The 14,319-nt window shown below is 38.0% G+C and overlaps 1 protein-coding gene and 1 pseudogene across 1 annotated transcript; one reads left to right on the top strand and one right to left on the bottom strand.

The window, feature by feature from the left end:
• The first annotated feature begins 2,051 nt into the window (after window positions 1-2,051).
• On the top strand, window positions 2,052-3,732 carry LOC147335017 (polymeric immunoglobulin receptor-like; annotated as a pseudogene).
• A 4,425-nt stretch (window positions 3,733-8,157) lies between these two features.
• On the bottom strand, window positions 8,158-12,925 carry LOC147335016 (uncharacterized). The gene is made up of 7 exons (XM_086287768.1): window positions 12,891-12,925; window positions 12,745-12,800; window positions 12,278-12,637; window positions 11,710-11,848; window positions 11,530-11,587; window positions 8,942-9,001; window positions 8,158-8,296 (listed from the first exon to the last, which is right to left on the bottom strand). The coding sequence occupies exons 1-6, from the start codon at window positions 12,923-12,925 to the stop codon at window positions 8,954-8,956; spliced, it is 696 nt and encodes a 231-aa protein (XP_086143894.1). The 3' UTR covers window positions 8,158-8,296; window positions 8,942-8,953.
• Window positions 12,926-14,319: the final 1,394 nt, after the last annotated feature.

Raw genomic sequence — 14,319 nt, 5'->3', positions numbered from 1 at the left:
ACAAAAGCTCAGATAACTCATGCAATAAATTTGCACCTTGACAATAAACAAACTGTGATGTTTTATAGTATTAATGAGAAATTGGAAAATTCTTGCATTCCTCAAACAGAAAGTGGAACTAATGTTACAAATCTGACAACCTACTTCTGTGTTCATTAAAAAAAAGCATGTTATTTTGAAGAACTTAGTATCACATCATTACCTCAGAGAACAGAATAATCCAGAAAACACAAAACTGCAATTTAATGTAAAATATTTTTTATTTTTTCAGAATTGTTTTGTCACTTTGAGATTGAAATTACTGTACTACAAGCAACTAACCACACAACACTCATACATCACTCACACCTTTGAGTAAGAAACATTTCAGGTTATTTTTTCCTGTATCATACTGACTGACGCAAAACACTGACTGTTTTCTCTCCACCAGACTATTCTTACAGCCTCTAACAGCCGTGCTTACTGTTTCCAAGTAAACGAAGCAGCTTGTATGAAGATACAATACGTGGTTGCACAACATCATAGATTACGTGTCAGTGAAACCCAAAATGTTTGGTGTCTTGAGCAAATTACTATCTTGTTAGCATCTTATCATTTCTCTGACGTAGTTTAGAAGTAAATGTGGTATGCTGTGAAGTCCTGATAGATTCGAGTTCTTAATCTGAAAACAACAGCTTTATGTTTTACTAAAAATTACAAAATCACTCTCAGGGATGGAGCTTTCTAGGCAGTGGAAACTGTCCAGTGTCTTTTTCTTGTACAGACTTCTTTGGTTTATCATAAAAAATAACAAAATCAAGATTGTAAATTTGAACTAGCTCTGCTGTTGATTATCTAAATGAGACTGTTATGAATATTTAGTATTTCAAAAATGCAGAGGATGTGTAAAAGCTAAAAAAACCACACAAAACAGTCTCAATCCAAGTAAAGTGTTTCTTATCTGTTTGATCTAAGTTTTTAAGTTATGTACATACAGATAGGAGACAGGAGGGTGGGGAGGGTGAGAGGGGAAATGACACACAGGAAATGGTCTAAGGCGGATTGAAATCTATGTCCTGCATTGAGAACTCAAACCTTCAGTATATGGGTCGCCTGTTTAACCAGGTTAATTATATCAATACTGTAAACTAAGTCTGACAGTGAGTTAGTGACAGTAAGACAAACCCACTCCCTCCTCCAACTATGATGGGCTAAAGAGAGGCTTTGTGCATGCTTCTCTGGAGTTGACAAACTGTCTAAAAGCGAGCATAACTGGCAGCTTGTTCCTACTTTAATAACTGGTAAATTTCACAGAAGTCCAAAACAACTCCCAAACTACCAGGAAGGAGACAACAGAAGTATTTATTTTTACCTTCAATGTAATTTCTTCCATCTCCCAAGCTGGTGAGTGGTTGTTGTTGTTACTTATGAATTTTATTTGTAAGATTCCTGCATGAAATGATTTGATCAGATATTTTTAATTTTATATTTTTATGGTATACTATTGGCTGCTGCCCTCACTGACAAGAAGAACATTGTATTAATTATAAAATGGTTACATGGCTACAAAACAAAGGAAAAATCTGTTTCATGTGAACCACCTGCCATCAGGATTTCAAGTCAGACTTGGTCTGAAACTCTTTTATTCACATTTAGAGCATCAGAGAAACTTCACAGTACTGATCTACAAAAAGGCAGATTCATAATGTTAGATATACGATGTTTTGTACACACATACGTTTCATTATCACATCATCATCCTCATTAGCATGTGATGAATGCATCTAAAAAAATTGAAGGAAGTGATAAAAAGGAAACAACTTACTGAGTAACTTCAGTTTTCTGATGATCTGACAGACACAGACAGAGTGAAGAGTCAGACGCTGTTCTTCTGAAGTTTAACAACTTTTCTGCATCAGGATCGAAGTCAGAATGAAAATCCTCCATTTTCTTTTCTTCTGCTTCTTATCAGGTGGGGACTGATGATCTTAATGTTTCTCTTTAATAAAAAGAAATGGAAGTCATCTTTATGAATCATTTTATAAAATACACATATTTTCATACATTATTTTATGTTGTGAATATCTATCTTTTTTGTGTTTTTAATTTTGCTATCATTTCTTTTCATCTGACAGATGTAGCTGTGCTAGTCAAGGCAAAACACAATATTTTGTCTGCAGTTGAAGGATTAAATGGCACGCTTAACTGCAGCTTATATTTGTCTGGAAGCACAAAGTTCTTCTGTAAGGAAAAATGTGAGCGAGCAGAAGATATCCTCATTAAAACAGATGGAAGCACAGCTCAGAGTGGGAGATACAGCATTAATTATAAAGATGGATCTCCAGGAAGAGGAATTGTGTCTGCGACCTTCACACACATGATCAAGTCTGACTCAGGAATGTACAGGTGTGGTTTAGGAAGACCTTCTGTTCCAGATTCATACTATGACTTTGAGGTCAGAGTTTCAAATGGTGAGTTTGTACTAAAATTCCTTGAAATAAAACTATGGAGAGCCCTCACTAGCTCTAATTTAGCATTATAGACCATGTTTAGATCAAGCTGTAATTAATTAATAAATGTAACTTTAACATTATACACCATATAGGTGTACATTTTATACAGCATGTAACAACTGTACTTTCATAAGTTGATGACAACTTTGTTTATTTGAACCGGGACATATAATTATGATATAAAAGCTTACAGTTTCAGTTCAGACTAATTAATGTTCTTCTATTTCACAGATCTTGATTGAAACATTGGTTTTTATCGCACACAAACTGAGGGAGAAAACATCACATTGGGATGTTCCAATACTGTGCATGGACACAGGAAGTTCTTTTGTAAGAATCAGTGTAAGAATGAAGGGGAAATCCTCATTGACACAACTAATGATAAAGCTGAGAGCAGCAGATACAGCATTGAATACAGACCAGTATCTACATTTGGACTGTATGTGACCATCACACAGCTGACCAAGTCAGACACAGGAGAGTACAGCTGTGGTTATGGAAACCCTCTGTCTCCAGATTCATACAGCAGTGTAAATGTTCTTGTTATTCATGGTAAGTTTCTTTTCAAAATAGTAAAGACATTATTATTATTATTATTAAGATCACAACTCAAACAGGAACCAAAAATAAAAATAAAGTAAACTAATTATAACTATAAGTATAAGATTAAAGACAATCACAGTGAGATTGATGTTACTGCCCGAGATCAGCTGATACACTGGCTGAGACATCATTAAACTGTCCTAAAACTGTCTAAATTGAAATAGAGGTTTGACATTTAAAAAAAGGTTGGATGACCAATCTCAGAGTATTATTTTGTTTTTGTGCAGGTAAATTTAATCATCTGTTCATCTGCAAAACCGTATTATGATGCTTTAATTAAAAAAAAATGAAGATGTTGTCATGTATTAATGTTTTCTTTTAATGACTGCACATATTATATACCCCCCCCCCCCCCCCCCCCCCGCGCCGCCGCCACCAAAAAAAATTTAAAAAAGCAATACAAGTGTGTGTTTTAAAAGTGCTTTCTCCTCTCTGAATGCATTTATTTTTCAATTATGATGGCGGGGCTGAAATGGATTTCATCTACCATTTCCCCACAAGATACACAGACTCACTGTGACTGCAGGCAGGTGTAAACAATTTTAGTGTGCTTTATATTTTATGTTATGAACAAAATTATGAATTTTGTGTTTAATAAATGTTTGTATTTACCTGTATGACAGTACTCTTGTTATGATGCATTAGTATTGATTTATTATTAAATGTTTTGTGTTTATTGTTCACAGCTTCAAACACAACTGCCTCCCCACTACAAACAGCAACACAAATGTCTTCAAACCCACCTGCTTTCACTCTACAGAGGGAAGCATTGTCCTCTACACATTGTCCTGACTCCTCCTGGCTTCTGGTTGTGCGTGCGTCCTTGGATGGTGTTTTGCTGATGGCTGTTTTCCTCATGGTCTTCTACATTAGTAAGACAAGGAGGAACTTTGGACTGAAAATGACACAAACATGGAGGTGAGTTTGTGTCACTTATTTTCTGTCTGTTGTTGCAGGTCTCAGTGAGTGTTGTTGATTCATGCTGTCAGTGTGACTTTCTCAGTGACATTTAGTGAAAAGAGGGGATTATCAAAGTTCTTTAACCATACCATCTTCACCACCAGAGGGAAGTGAAGATAAGATGAACAAATTTTATAACAGACAGAAAGCTTTCCTAATAATTCTATCTCTGGAAAAAAAAAAAACAACTTTGTGCTTCTTATTTTTAAAGTTCAGTTTGCATGAAACTGCAATTTTTCATGAGCTTATTGAAAATCTGTTTTGCATCTCAGTTTTTTTTTTTTTGGGGGGGGGGGGGGGGTTGCCTGTCCCTTTCGACACTGTAGCAATCAGAATTGCTGTCTGAAGGCCAAGAAAAATGTCCAACAGATTTATTTTTCCAAGTGGATCTTCATGGCTTTGCCATACTGTTCAACTTGATGTTACCTGATTTTTCCACAGTATCATAATTAATGATCAATGGTCATGAGAATTTGCATAATTAAGATTAAGGAACTGACCTCCCAGCCTATTGTTCCTTCAGTGGGCTGGTTTCAGTCATGTACAATGTTCTGTTTATAAGATTGGGGAAACCTGCAGTCAGCTGAGACTGATAAAGTCACTTGGATGAGTGACGAAACGTTTCTCCCACAAAACGCTACGTCCAGATGAACAGAATCAACTTTTTGGAGATTTACTTTCCTGGATGATTGAGAATGCATCAAGAAATTTCTTTGATGGGTTTTATTTGTTTTTAGAACTTAACGATGGCTTTTTCTTCTGCATCTCCATGTTGTCTTTTCACAGCAAAACATGCCAAATGCCAGCACCACACCACAAATCAACTCCAAGCCTTTTATCTGCTTAATTGATAATGGCATAAAAAAGGGACTGCCACACCTGCCCATGAAATAGCCTTTGAATACATTTTGCAATGCTTTTGGTCCCTCTAAAAAATGTGGCACAGGTTAAGGAGCTGAAACTCCTAAACCCTTCATGTAATCCGGTTGTTCAGTGATGACATGACAAATCCTACTTCCGGGCCTAACGTAGTCTGCGTTTAATATGGCTTTTGTGTTGTTAACATGTTTAATGTTATGTATTTTCTTCTATTTAATCTCAAAAAGCTCCTAAAACAGTCAGTGATCACTGTTGACCTCCCTTGGCTTTTATTACCGCTAATCATTTATTTAAGCTCAGTTTTTAAAACCTTAGGATGCAACTACAGCCCAGCCCATGCAGCAGTATATGAATGACTAACCTCGTATTGTGGATGGATTATCTCAGTTGTTCTCCTGGCTGAAGTTTGGTCCTTTTACAGCATCCTGCCATGCGATTACATTTGTTCCTGACCACCGAGAACACTCACGTTAACTTTTATCGAGTGGAAAAAAAGTTAGCTTGTTTATATTATGCACATAGCTGTGTCGCTAGCGGTCACGTAGCACATCATTATATACCAGCTAGCCAAACTTCAGTAACCCTACAAACATCACTGCTGTTTAGTTTTCTGTCTTCATTTATGTTGGAAGTGATAACAGAGCTGTACGTTTTACTTTGTTTCCAAAAGTCAGGACATGCTATATTGTATTTAGATAGAAGCTAGCGAGCTAACTTCCTGCTAACTTCTAACTCCGTTAAATGTCATAAATTCCGTTTTCATGGATGCCTGGATGTTAAACTCAATTGTTACACCTGGTAGAGCAGAACGCTGATCATTTTATTAAAGATGAAAGACTTTAGACAGTTTTTCAACTCTCAGCAAATGCCATAGTGATCGTTTGATATAAGGACGTGCAGCGGAGTTTAGACCCAGACACGGCTAGTGACGTCAGACTGAACAATCGGATAACGTACACTTACATAACTCTTTGATAGTCCTTTGACTCATAGAAATGATCATGTTTACTTCTGGGTTCTGACTTCTTGCAAAGTTCACGGTCCCCAACAGCCCCACTGCACCTGAACACCTCATTTTCTCATGCTAAGGAGTAGTAGGATGCTGAGGTATCCAGTATTTTAATAATCTTGTGATAAGAACTAGTTTTTATGGAGTAAATTGTCTTTTTTGTCATGCTGCTTTTCTGCTGAAGAAGCTTCTCATCTGGAATGCAGAGACTGATGAAAGAAACACAAGGTTTCTCAAAGCTGACCGCAAAATCTAAAATGTAACTCATAAGATGTGCCTCTGAGTTCTAACATATCAGAAATGACATCATCATGCAAAGAAAATTTTAGTTAGCTGCAAGATCTTGTAACTTGACAATAACAGTAAAGAGGTAGAACGCAGGAGTCCATAAAAAAAGAGTTAAAGATACAGTTGTTTCCTCATCTTTTCTCTGACATTCTGCAGTCATGAAGTTACAGGCAGAGTGATTTTATTGGCTGAGTGGCGCTCAGCTTTTAAAGAGTCCTTGCAATACGTAAAAGGTGTCTGCTTGTAATTTCTGTAATTCCATCTTTTGCAGTACAGCAACACAAAGAGTCATACAGGATGGTTAAAGTCTACTTACTTGTTTGTTGGAGAGAGAGCTGCAAGCTCTGTGTCACTGTCTGATTGATTTAATAATCAGCTGGAAGAACAAACAACAGCCTGAATATTTTTAATGAAAAAAAAGCGCCAGCTCACTGTTCAACATGTCTGTTAAGACTCATAACTCATAACTCACACAATATACAAAGTGTTTAATCATTAGTCCCATTCACACTCAGCTTCACAAATAAACACTACACATAAAACAAGTAAATTTCTTTAAGAGAAATACACACTGCTGTTGTCTGTTCTTCTTTCAGTTGGTAGCTTTTTATCCTCTTTAACACGTCGACTCTAGCAGACGGCTGTGTTTGGCTTCAGTTTTAAAACACAATAACATATTGTGCACACAGGATGATTCATTCATGTCTTTCTTTGTTTATGGTTCATTTTTTCTTTCACTTTTAATTTTGAGGTAAACGTCCAACACTCAGAAAAACTTGTATCAGCTGACAAAACTGTGCACAGTTTTATTTGAGTGTCAGAGTCTCATCAGTTATTTTGTTTTAAAGGTCTGAGTTTCTCTGCTAAGGCTGCCAACCCCGTGATCTCAGACAAAATAAAAAATAAACTTGTAAGAGTTGGCTTGATTTGCACAAAGTGAAATAACTGAAAATGGACAGAAGCAAGGAAACCGATGGTTACACCCTTGTGCAATAAAGATGATGTACGTTGTATCACATGAAACAATAAGACGACTGATCAATTTGTTACACTGACTCTCCTGTCTCTCATTTTGCTTATTCTCATGTTCCTCGTCGTGGCATGTCTTGTCTCCTTGTTCCCTCTGTCTCCCCGGTCAGTCAGGTCTCTGTGTTATACTTCCTATTTAAGTTCTTATTCCAATTTGCTTCCTTTGTCTTGTTATGTCTAATTAATCCCAGCTGTGTTCCCCTCCTGTCTCCCCTTCCCTGATCACTCCCATGTGCATATAAACCCTTTGTTTTCTTAGCTGTATCTCCTGCAGTACTCTTACTGTGCTGTTGGTTTCTCTGTGTGGTCCTGGTTTAGTTTTTGGTTTGCTTTTCGTGAAGTTTACTTTATTATGAAAAGTTTGTTGAGCATTAAAGCTACGTTTTGAGTTTATTCCTCTGAGTGTTCTGTGTTTGGGTCCTACACCCTACCTGCCACACAGCACTGACCATGACATTTTTTATTTTAATACATAGGATAAAGAGTGTGGACAGAGACATTCATTTATTCTGGCACCTGGACACCAAATGAGTAATGACCCTGTTTCCATACCCAGCTAAAGTGCTAACAGAATGAAGGATACATGTTTATATCTAAATTAAATTTATTATAACAAAATAAAATAATTGACTAATGCAAGATTTCTTAGGTAGAATTTACAGATGTCTTTTTTGCAAAGAAGTATGATTGAAAAGAAGTTTTTTTTTTTGTTGGTTTTTTTTTTTTTTTTACATATAATTAACTAAGATGACAACTGAGCAAAAGTGGAAACAGCAAAGTAAAAACATTGACTGTATTCTTTTCTTATGAGATCAAAATCTGTCATGGTCAAAAGGCAGGCTGGACTCAGTAAAGCAGGTTTAGAGAGTTTATTTACAGTGCCCTCAGAAGTATTTACAGGCTTTGCTAGTAGGGGATGATTCACTGCCTCTATTTAAAAAGAGCCTTAAGGGAAGTTGATCCATTAGTAAATCCAGATTCTCCTCACCGGCTTTCTTTCACACACAAACCCTCTTGCTGCAGAACATCCTGGCTACTGCATGGGGAGATGACAGATTAGCAACCTTTGGAGAAACCATGGGAAAACACACTTCCTGTCTTCTTCTAATGTTAAGCACCTGCCTTTAATATCATATACTGTACTTAAGGAACAAAAAATGATAAACACTTCATTTATACATTTATACAAAGGCAACCTATGGAAACATACTAGTTCATCCTTGATAGAGAAATCAGTTTCCCTGAAACATTTGTGCAAATGAACATTGTTTAGAGCAGTGGTTCTTAACCTGGGTTCGATCGAACCCTAGGGGTCGAGTCGTTCTCAGGGGTTCGGCAGAGCCTCCGCCATGACATGCATGGCTCATTTTGTGCACCAGTAAAAAAATCACATTTTATTTTTGAAGGATGAATGAAACGAGTTTTTCAGGTGACACAGCAGTCCCACGCTGATAAATGAATTTCATTATGAAAATGCCAAATATCATTGTGTAAAATGTCTAACGAGTTCAAGACCACTATATAAATGACAATTATGTGACAACTGTAAGTCGATGAAGCAACATGTGTCTCTTTGCTCCTCTGTAATCTGTGTTCACTGATAAACAACAGCAAACAATGTAAAACCGATTAATAAATTAGTAACAAAACAGTGTAGAAGGTAAGTAGAGGCTTTACACACCATCAGCAGGCCTTATGCTTCTAAATGTGTAACTTCACAGCCCTCTGAGCCATCGTTTGCCTGTTTTCAACAGAGAAAAGTCACAGACTCAATGTAACCTGATCCAAAACCTGATTATATATTATACCTGATTATATTATTATAGTATTATATATATATATATATATATATATAATACTATAATAATACTATAATAATATAATATAATGTGTATATATATATATATATACATTATATTATATTATTATAGTATATATATATATATATGTGTATATATATATATGTGTGTGTGTATATATATATATATATATATATATATATATATATATATATATATATATATATATATATATATATATATATATGAACCCCCTCAGTGAGATCATTAACAAGACTGGCTACGGATACCGACTACAGAACGGAGCAGTTGTCAGCCACCTCCTGTACATGGATGACATCAAGCTGTATGCCAAGAGTGAACGAGACATCGATTCACTGATCCACACTACCAGGCTATACAGCAATGACATCGGAATGTCGTTCGGACTGGAGAAGTGTAGTCGGATGGTAACAAAGAGAGGGAAGGTAGTCAGAACTGAGGGGATTAAACTACCAGAAGGCAACATTGCAGACATAGAGGACAGTTACAAGTACTTGGGGATCCCACAGGCGAATGGGAACCATGAAGAGGCCGCTAGAAAAGCTGCAACCACCAAGTACCTGCAGAGGGTCAGGCAAGTCCTGAGGAGTCAGCTGAATGGTAAGAACAAGATCCGGGCCATCAACACGTACGCCCTGCCCGTGATCAGGTACCCTGCTGGGGTAATAGGCTGGCCAAAGGAGGAGATAGAAGCCACTGACATAAAGACAAGAAAGCTCCTTACCATGCATGGAGGGTTTCACCCCAAATCCAGCACCCTGAGGCTGTACGCTAAGCGGAAGGAAGGGGGCCGGGGACTGGTGAGTGTCAGCACCACAGTCCAGGATGAGACAACGAACATCCAAGAATACATTAGGAAGATGGCCCCAACTGACCGAGTGCTCAGTGAATACCTCAGGCAGCAGAAACCCAAGAAAGCGGAGGGAGACGAGGAACCATCATGGAAGGACAGGCCCCTGCACGGTATGTACCACCGGCAGATAGAGGAGGTGGCTGATATCCAGAAATCCTACCAGTGGCTGGACAAAGCTGGACTGAAAGACAGCACAGAGGCACTAATCATGGCAGCACAAGAACAAGCTCTGAGCACAAGATCCATAGAGGCTGGGGTCTATCACACCAGGCAAGACCCCAGGTGCAGGCTGTGTAAAGATGCCCCAGAGACAATCCAGCACATAACAGCAGGGTGCAAGATGCTAGCAGGCAAGGCATACATGGAACGCCATAACCAAGTGGCCGGCATAGTGTACAGGAACATCTGTGCCGAGTATAACCTGGAAGTCCCGAGGTCAAAATGGGAGATGCCCCCAAGGGTGGTGGAGAATGACCGAGCTAAGATCCTGTGGGACTTCCAGATACAGACGGACAAAATGGTGGTGGCTAACCAACCGGACATAGTGGTGGTAGACAAACAGAAGAAGACGGCCGTAGTGATCGATGTAGCGGTTCCGAATGACAGCAATATCAGGAAGAAGGAACATGAGAAGCTGGAGAAATACCAAGGGCTCAGAGAAGAGCTCGAGAGGATGTGGAGGGTGAAGGTAACGGTGGTCCCCGTGGTAATCGGAGCACTAGGTGCGGTGACTCCCAAGCTAGGCGAGTGTCTCCAGCAGATCCCAGGAACAACATCGGAGATCTCTGTCCAGAAGAGCGCAGTCCTGGGAACAGCTAAGATACTGCGCAGGACCCTCAAGCTCCCAGGCCTCTGGTAGAGGACCCGAGCTTGAAGGATAAACCGCCCGCAGGGGCGTGCTGGGTGTTTTTTTTTTTTATATATATATATTAGTTATGTTAGTTAACCTAAGTCAGTGATCATTTGATCAGTCTTTGCATGATAAATACAAGGGGACCTGAGTAGCTTCGCAGAACTTATCTTACCAGTCACACCTGTTTCAGCAGCTCTCCTCTAGATCTGTGCATGTGGAATATAGCTGGATTTAGTATAGGAGTCTACTACTCGAAAGAGTGGATGTTAGAGTTTTTCTAAATTGCTGAAACAATAAACTCCAGTTTTTTAAGCCAAATTCTGTGTCTTTAACTTAGTTTTTGAATCAAGCACTCTTAGGGCCAAACCTTTTAACACTGTTCATGTACTTAGACACAATTTGCCAAACTCATACAAATCCTTATCACATTCTCAGTCACTAAACATGGTGTGTAGCATGGTTTGTTTGCATATCTGTAAGCCAAAATTATTTTAACACTTTTATAAATCTTTTAAAAATCAGATTGAAGAACTTGAATGATAATTGGTGCACTGGTCTGGTTGATTTTACCAAGCTATCATTTTAATAAAAATAAAACAATTTTCCTTGACAAGTAACATGAAAAAGTTATCTAATTGTGAGGGAGATCTCCTTGAGTGAATTTTAAGTATCAGCAAGTTTTATTCAGTGTAATCAGTAAAGTGTAAGAAAATACTTCACACCAATAGTTGAGGAGGAACTGTTGTTTCATCTGCATCTGATGCGGTCTCTTCTCTTACTCTGTAGAGTAAGCAAAAGTAAAGTAAACCAAAAAAATAAACATAAAACAATGACAAAAATCAGAAAACAGGGTTTTAAAAATGTAGTTTGTTTTTTTAAAATGACAGGAAACACTAACTTACCCTTTGCTAATGAAGAATTTAGGGTCAACTATTTCACCTATTCCGACAATCAAACCAGCAAGTATTATAACTGCAATCTGTCCACCTGCCAAAGCAGTTTTAACTGTCTTCCAGTAGTTTTCCTTTGAATTTTTGGCTCCTGCAAAATGACCAAAACTCAAACTGAACTTTACATTTTTCTTTATGTTTTTTTTAAACTACTAACAAATATAAAACAGTTTCTGAGCACAAACTCTCTCTTGCTATAGTGTAACAGGCTATACAACACAACTTTCAGTCATAAACTGTGAAAGGCCGGAGAAGGAAGACTAAACAAAACCTTAAGAAAAGAGACCACAACACTCTAACGTGGGAACTAATTTTGAGCCAGGAACAAAAAGGAAGAACAACAGTAAATCAACTTTGTAAGCGAATTGTTTGCAGAGAAAATGTTTTGTAACATTCTCTAACACAAAAAGAAAATGATCATCAGAAAAATAATGGCCTTCTCTGGATCTGAACTCCATGAAATTTTGTCAGACTCACAGTGATAATAATACCTTAAAAAAATCTGGATTCTATAACTGACCAGTGACGTTGAGTTGACATCTTCCAACACTGAAGCCATAATCAGTGTTGACCTCACACAGGTACAGACCCGAGTCATCAGTCCTGAGTCTGCACAGCTGAAGTCTGATTCGTCCTTCTCTGAGGGCGTCTTTGTCACTCTGGACTCGTCCTGAAAACTTTTCATTCTGAGACTCTGACACCTCAACACCTTCATGAACATGATACAGGACTGAGACTTCATCACTGATAAAGAGTTCACAAAAGATGTTGAGCATGTTGGTGGATCTGTCAGGTTTGGTGGTGAACGTCCACTCCAGTGTGATGTTGTGGTTCTCCTCTGCCTGATAGCAGGTCTGTGTCACATTGACTACAAATGATCCTGTTGAGGAGACAGAGAGGGAAAGAGAGGAGCAGACACACTGAGAACTGGAACAAATCTGTTGTTGAGCTTTATTTGGAGTTCATAAAGTGAAGCTGTAAACGAACCAGAGACACATGAGGTGAGGATGATGAGCAGCAGGATCCTGCAGATCATCTTCTCCCTGTGAGAGGAGACAGAGGTGAAGAGTCATCAACACATGAGGTCAAAGGTCAGTCAATACAGCTAGAAGAAGGAAAATCTACAGTCTGACTTCATTCGCTCATCACAGCATCTACGCACAGACATAATGAGGAACTGCAAAAATATCAATGGAGGCTTGAAGTCTTTTAGAAACATGTTGTAGTTACAGAGTTTGTCCACCAGAGGGAAACAGTGATGTTTTTGTATGTGTTTGAAGGCTTTTCTTTTCAAACAGAAACACACACACAAACACATCCAAAGTAAAATGATAAGAAGATTTATGGTCTGTTTCCTGAGTTTTTTATTTATGGTTCTTTGTTCCTTTCTATTTATGTTGGCTCCCTTCGTGTCCAGTCTGTCTGAATTTTGTCTCTGTGGCTGTCTGATTGAAGTTAATATGTTTGTACTACTTGCTCTATGTGTTTATGTGTTGTCTCTCTTCCTGTCAATATGTTCATCTGTTTCATCGTTTTCTCTTCCCACTCTGTCTTGGGCCCATGTCTGTTTAGCCTATTACTTACTCTCTGTGTTAATAGCTTACTGTTTTATTTTGATAGCCCTTTGTCTCATGGAATATGGTTGGTTTGCCTTCCCCTGTCTCATCATGTTTAATTGATTCATGCTCTGTTTCCCAGCTGTCTCCACTCCCCTAAATCTCCCTCCTGTGTAAATATTGTGCCAGTGTTGCTTTGTCTTTTTTCTTTCCATCTCATGTCCCCAGTGTTATAAAGCTTCTTGTGCCTTTTACAGTTTTGTTTGTGGTTCTTTTTATATTTCATGCTTAAAATTATCTCCAAGAACATAAAACTGTCTCCAAGTGTCTTCATTTGGGTCCTCCACATCAGGACTTGGTCAGATCATCCCATAAACTATGACACCCCTTTGTTTCTTACAAATCATTAAACAGAGCAATGAATAAAACAGAGTCTTTGAAGAATAACCGGACATTAACTTGTATTTAGTTAGATTTTTAGTTCTGGGCATTGAGTGTTTACAGAGTTTATGGTGACCAGCTCAACAGAGTGCTGCTCCCCAGTCAGTTCCTTCATGCTAATGTGTTGGTGTTTTGTATTGTAAACAAAGTCTTCAGACGGTACAGTTGTTATAATAACCTTGTGATTTGTTAATGGAGTAAAAAAAAATTTTTTTCATGCCACTTTTCTGCTGCAGAAGTTTCATTTCAGGGATGCAGAGACTGACAAAGGGAAACACAAGTTTTCTCCATTGGTGACAGCAAAATATAAAGTGTAACTCATAAAATGTGCCTCTGAGTTCTCACATTACAGTGAAATCAGAAATGACATAATCACTTGTTCAGCTTTGTATAAAATAACAGTAAAAAGACAAGAGAAGAGGAGTAGGACTATCTCTCTGAAATCAAACAAAGCCAACAGTCTGGATTGAACATTAACATTATCTGGTACAATTATTAAATAAAAATATCACAGCTAATGATAATTCAGCCATATATTTTATTTTGAAAAACACTCAGACCATTT

This window comes from Aulonocara sp. 'chitande type north' Nkhata Bay, linkage group LG3, assembly GCF_057382095.1.
Source record: "Aulonocara sp. 'chitande type north' Nkhata Bay isolate Kocher_YH1m ecotype deep benthic linkage group LG3, A_spYH_male_GT1.1, whole genome shotgun sequence".
In the NCBI taxonomy this organism is placed as follows: Eukaryota; Metazoa; Chordata; class Actinopteri; order Cichliformes; family Cichlidae; genus Aulonocara; species Aulonocara sp. 'chitande type north' Nkhata Bay.
This window is presented reverse-complemented; position numbering and strand designations above follow the sequence as displayed.

Bases quoted from the DNA above. Each gene is read 5' to 3' on its own strand.
- LOC147335016 (XM_086287768.1), bottom strand. From the start codon at position 12,925: ATGTCTGTGCGTAGATGCTGTGATGAGCGAATGAA. The intron at 12,638-12,744 runs GTTCGTTTACAG...TCTCCTCAACAG, and splicing joins CCTCACCTCATGTGTCTCTG to GATCATTTGTAGTCAATGTG. The intron at 11,849-12,277 runs GTCAGTTATAGA...GTCATTTTGCAG, and splicing joins ATGTCAACTCAACGTCACTG to GAGCCAAAAATTCAAAGGAA.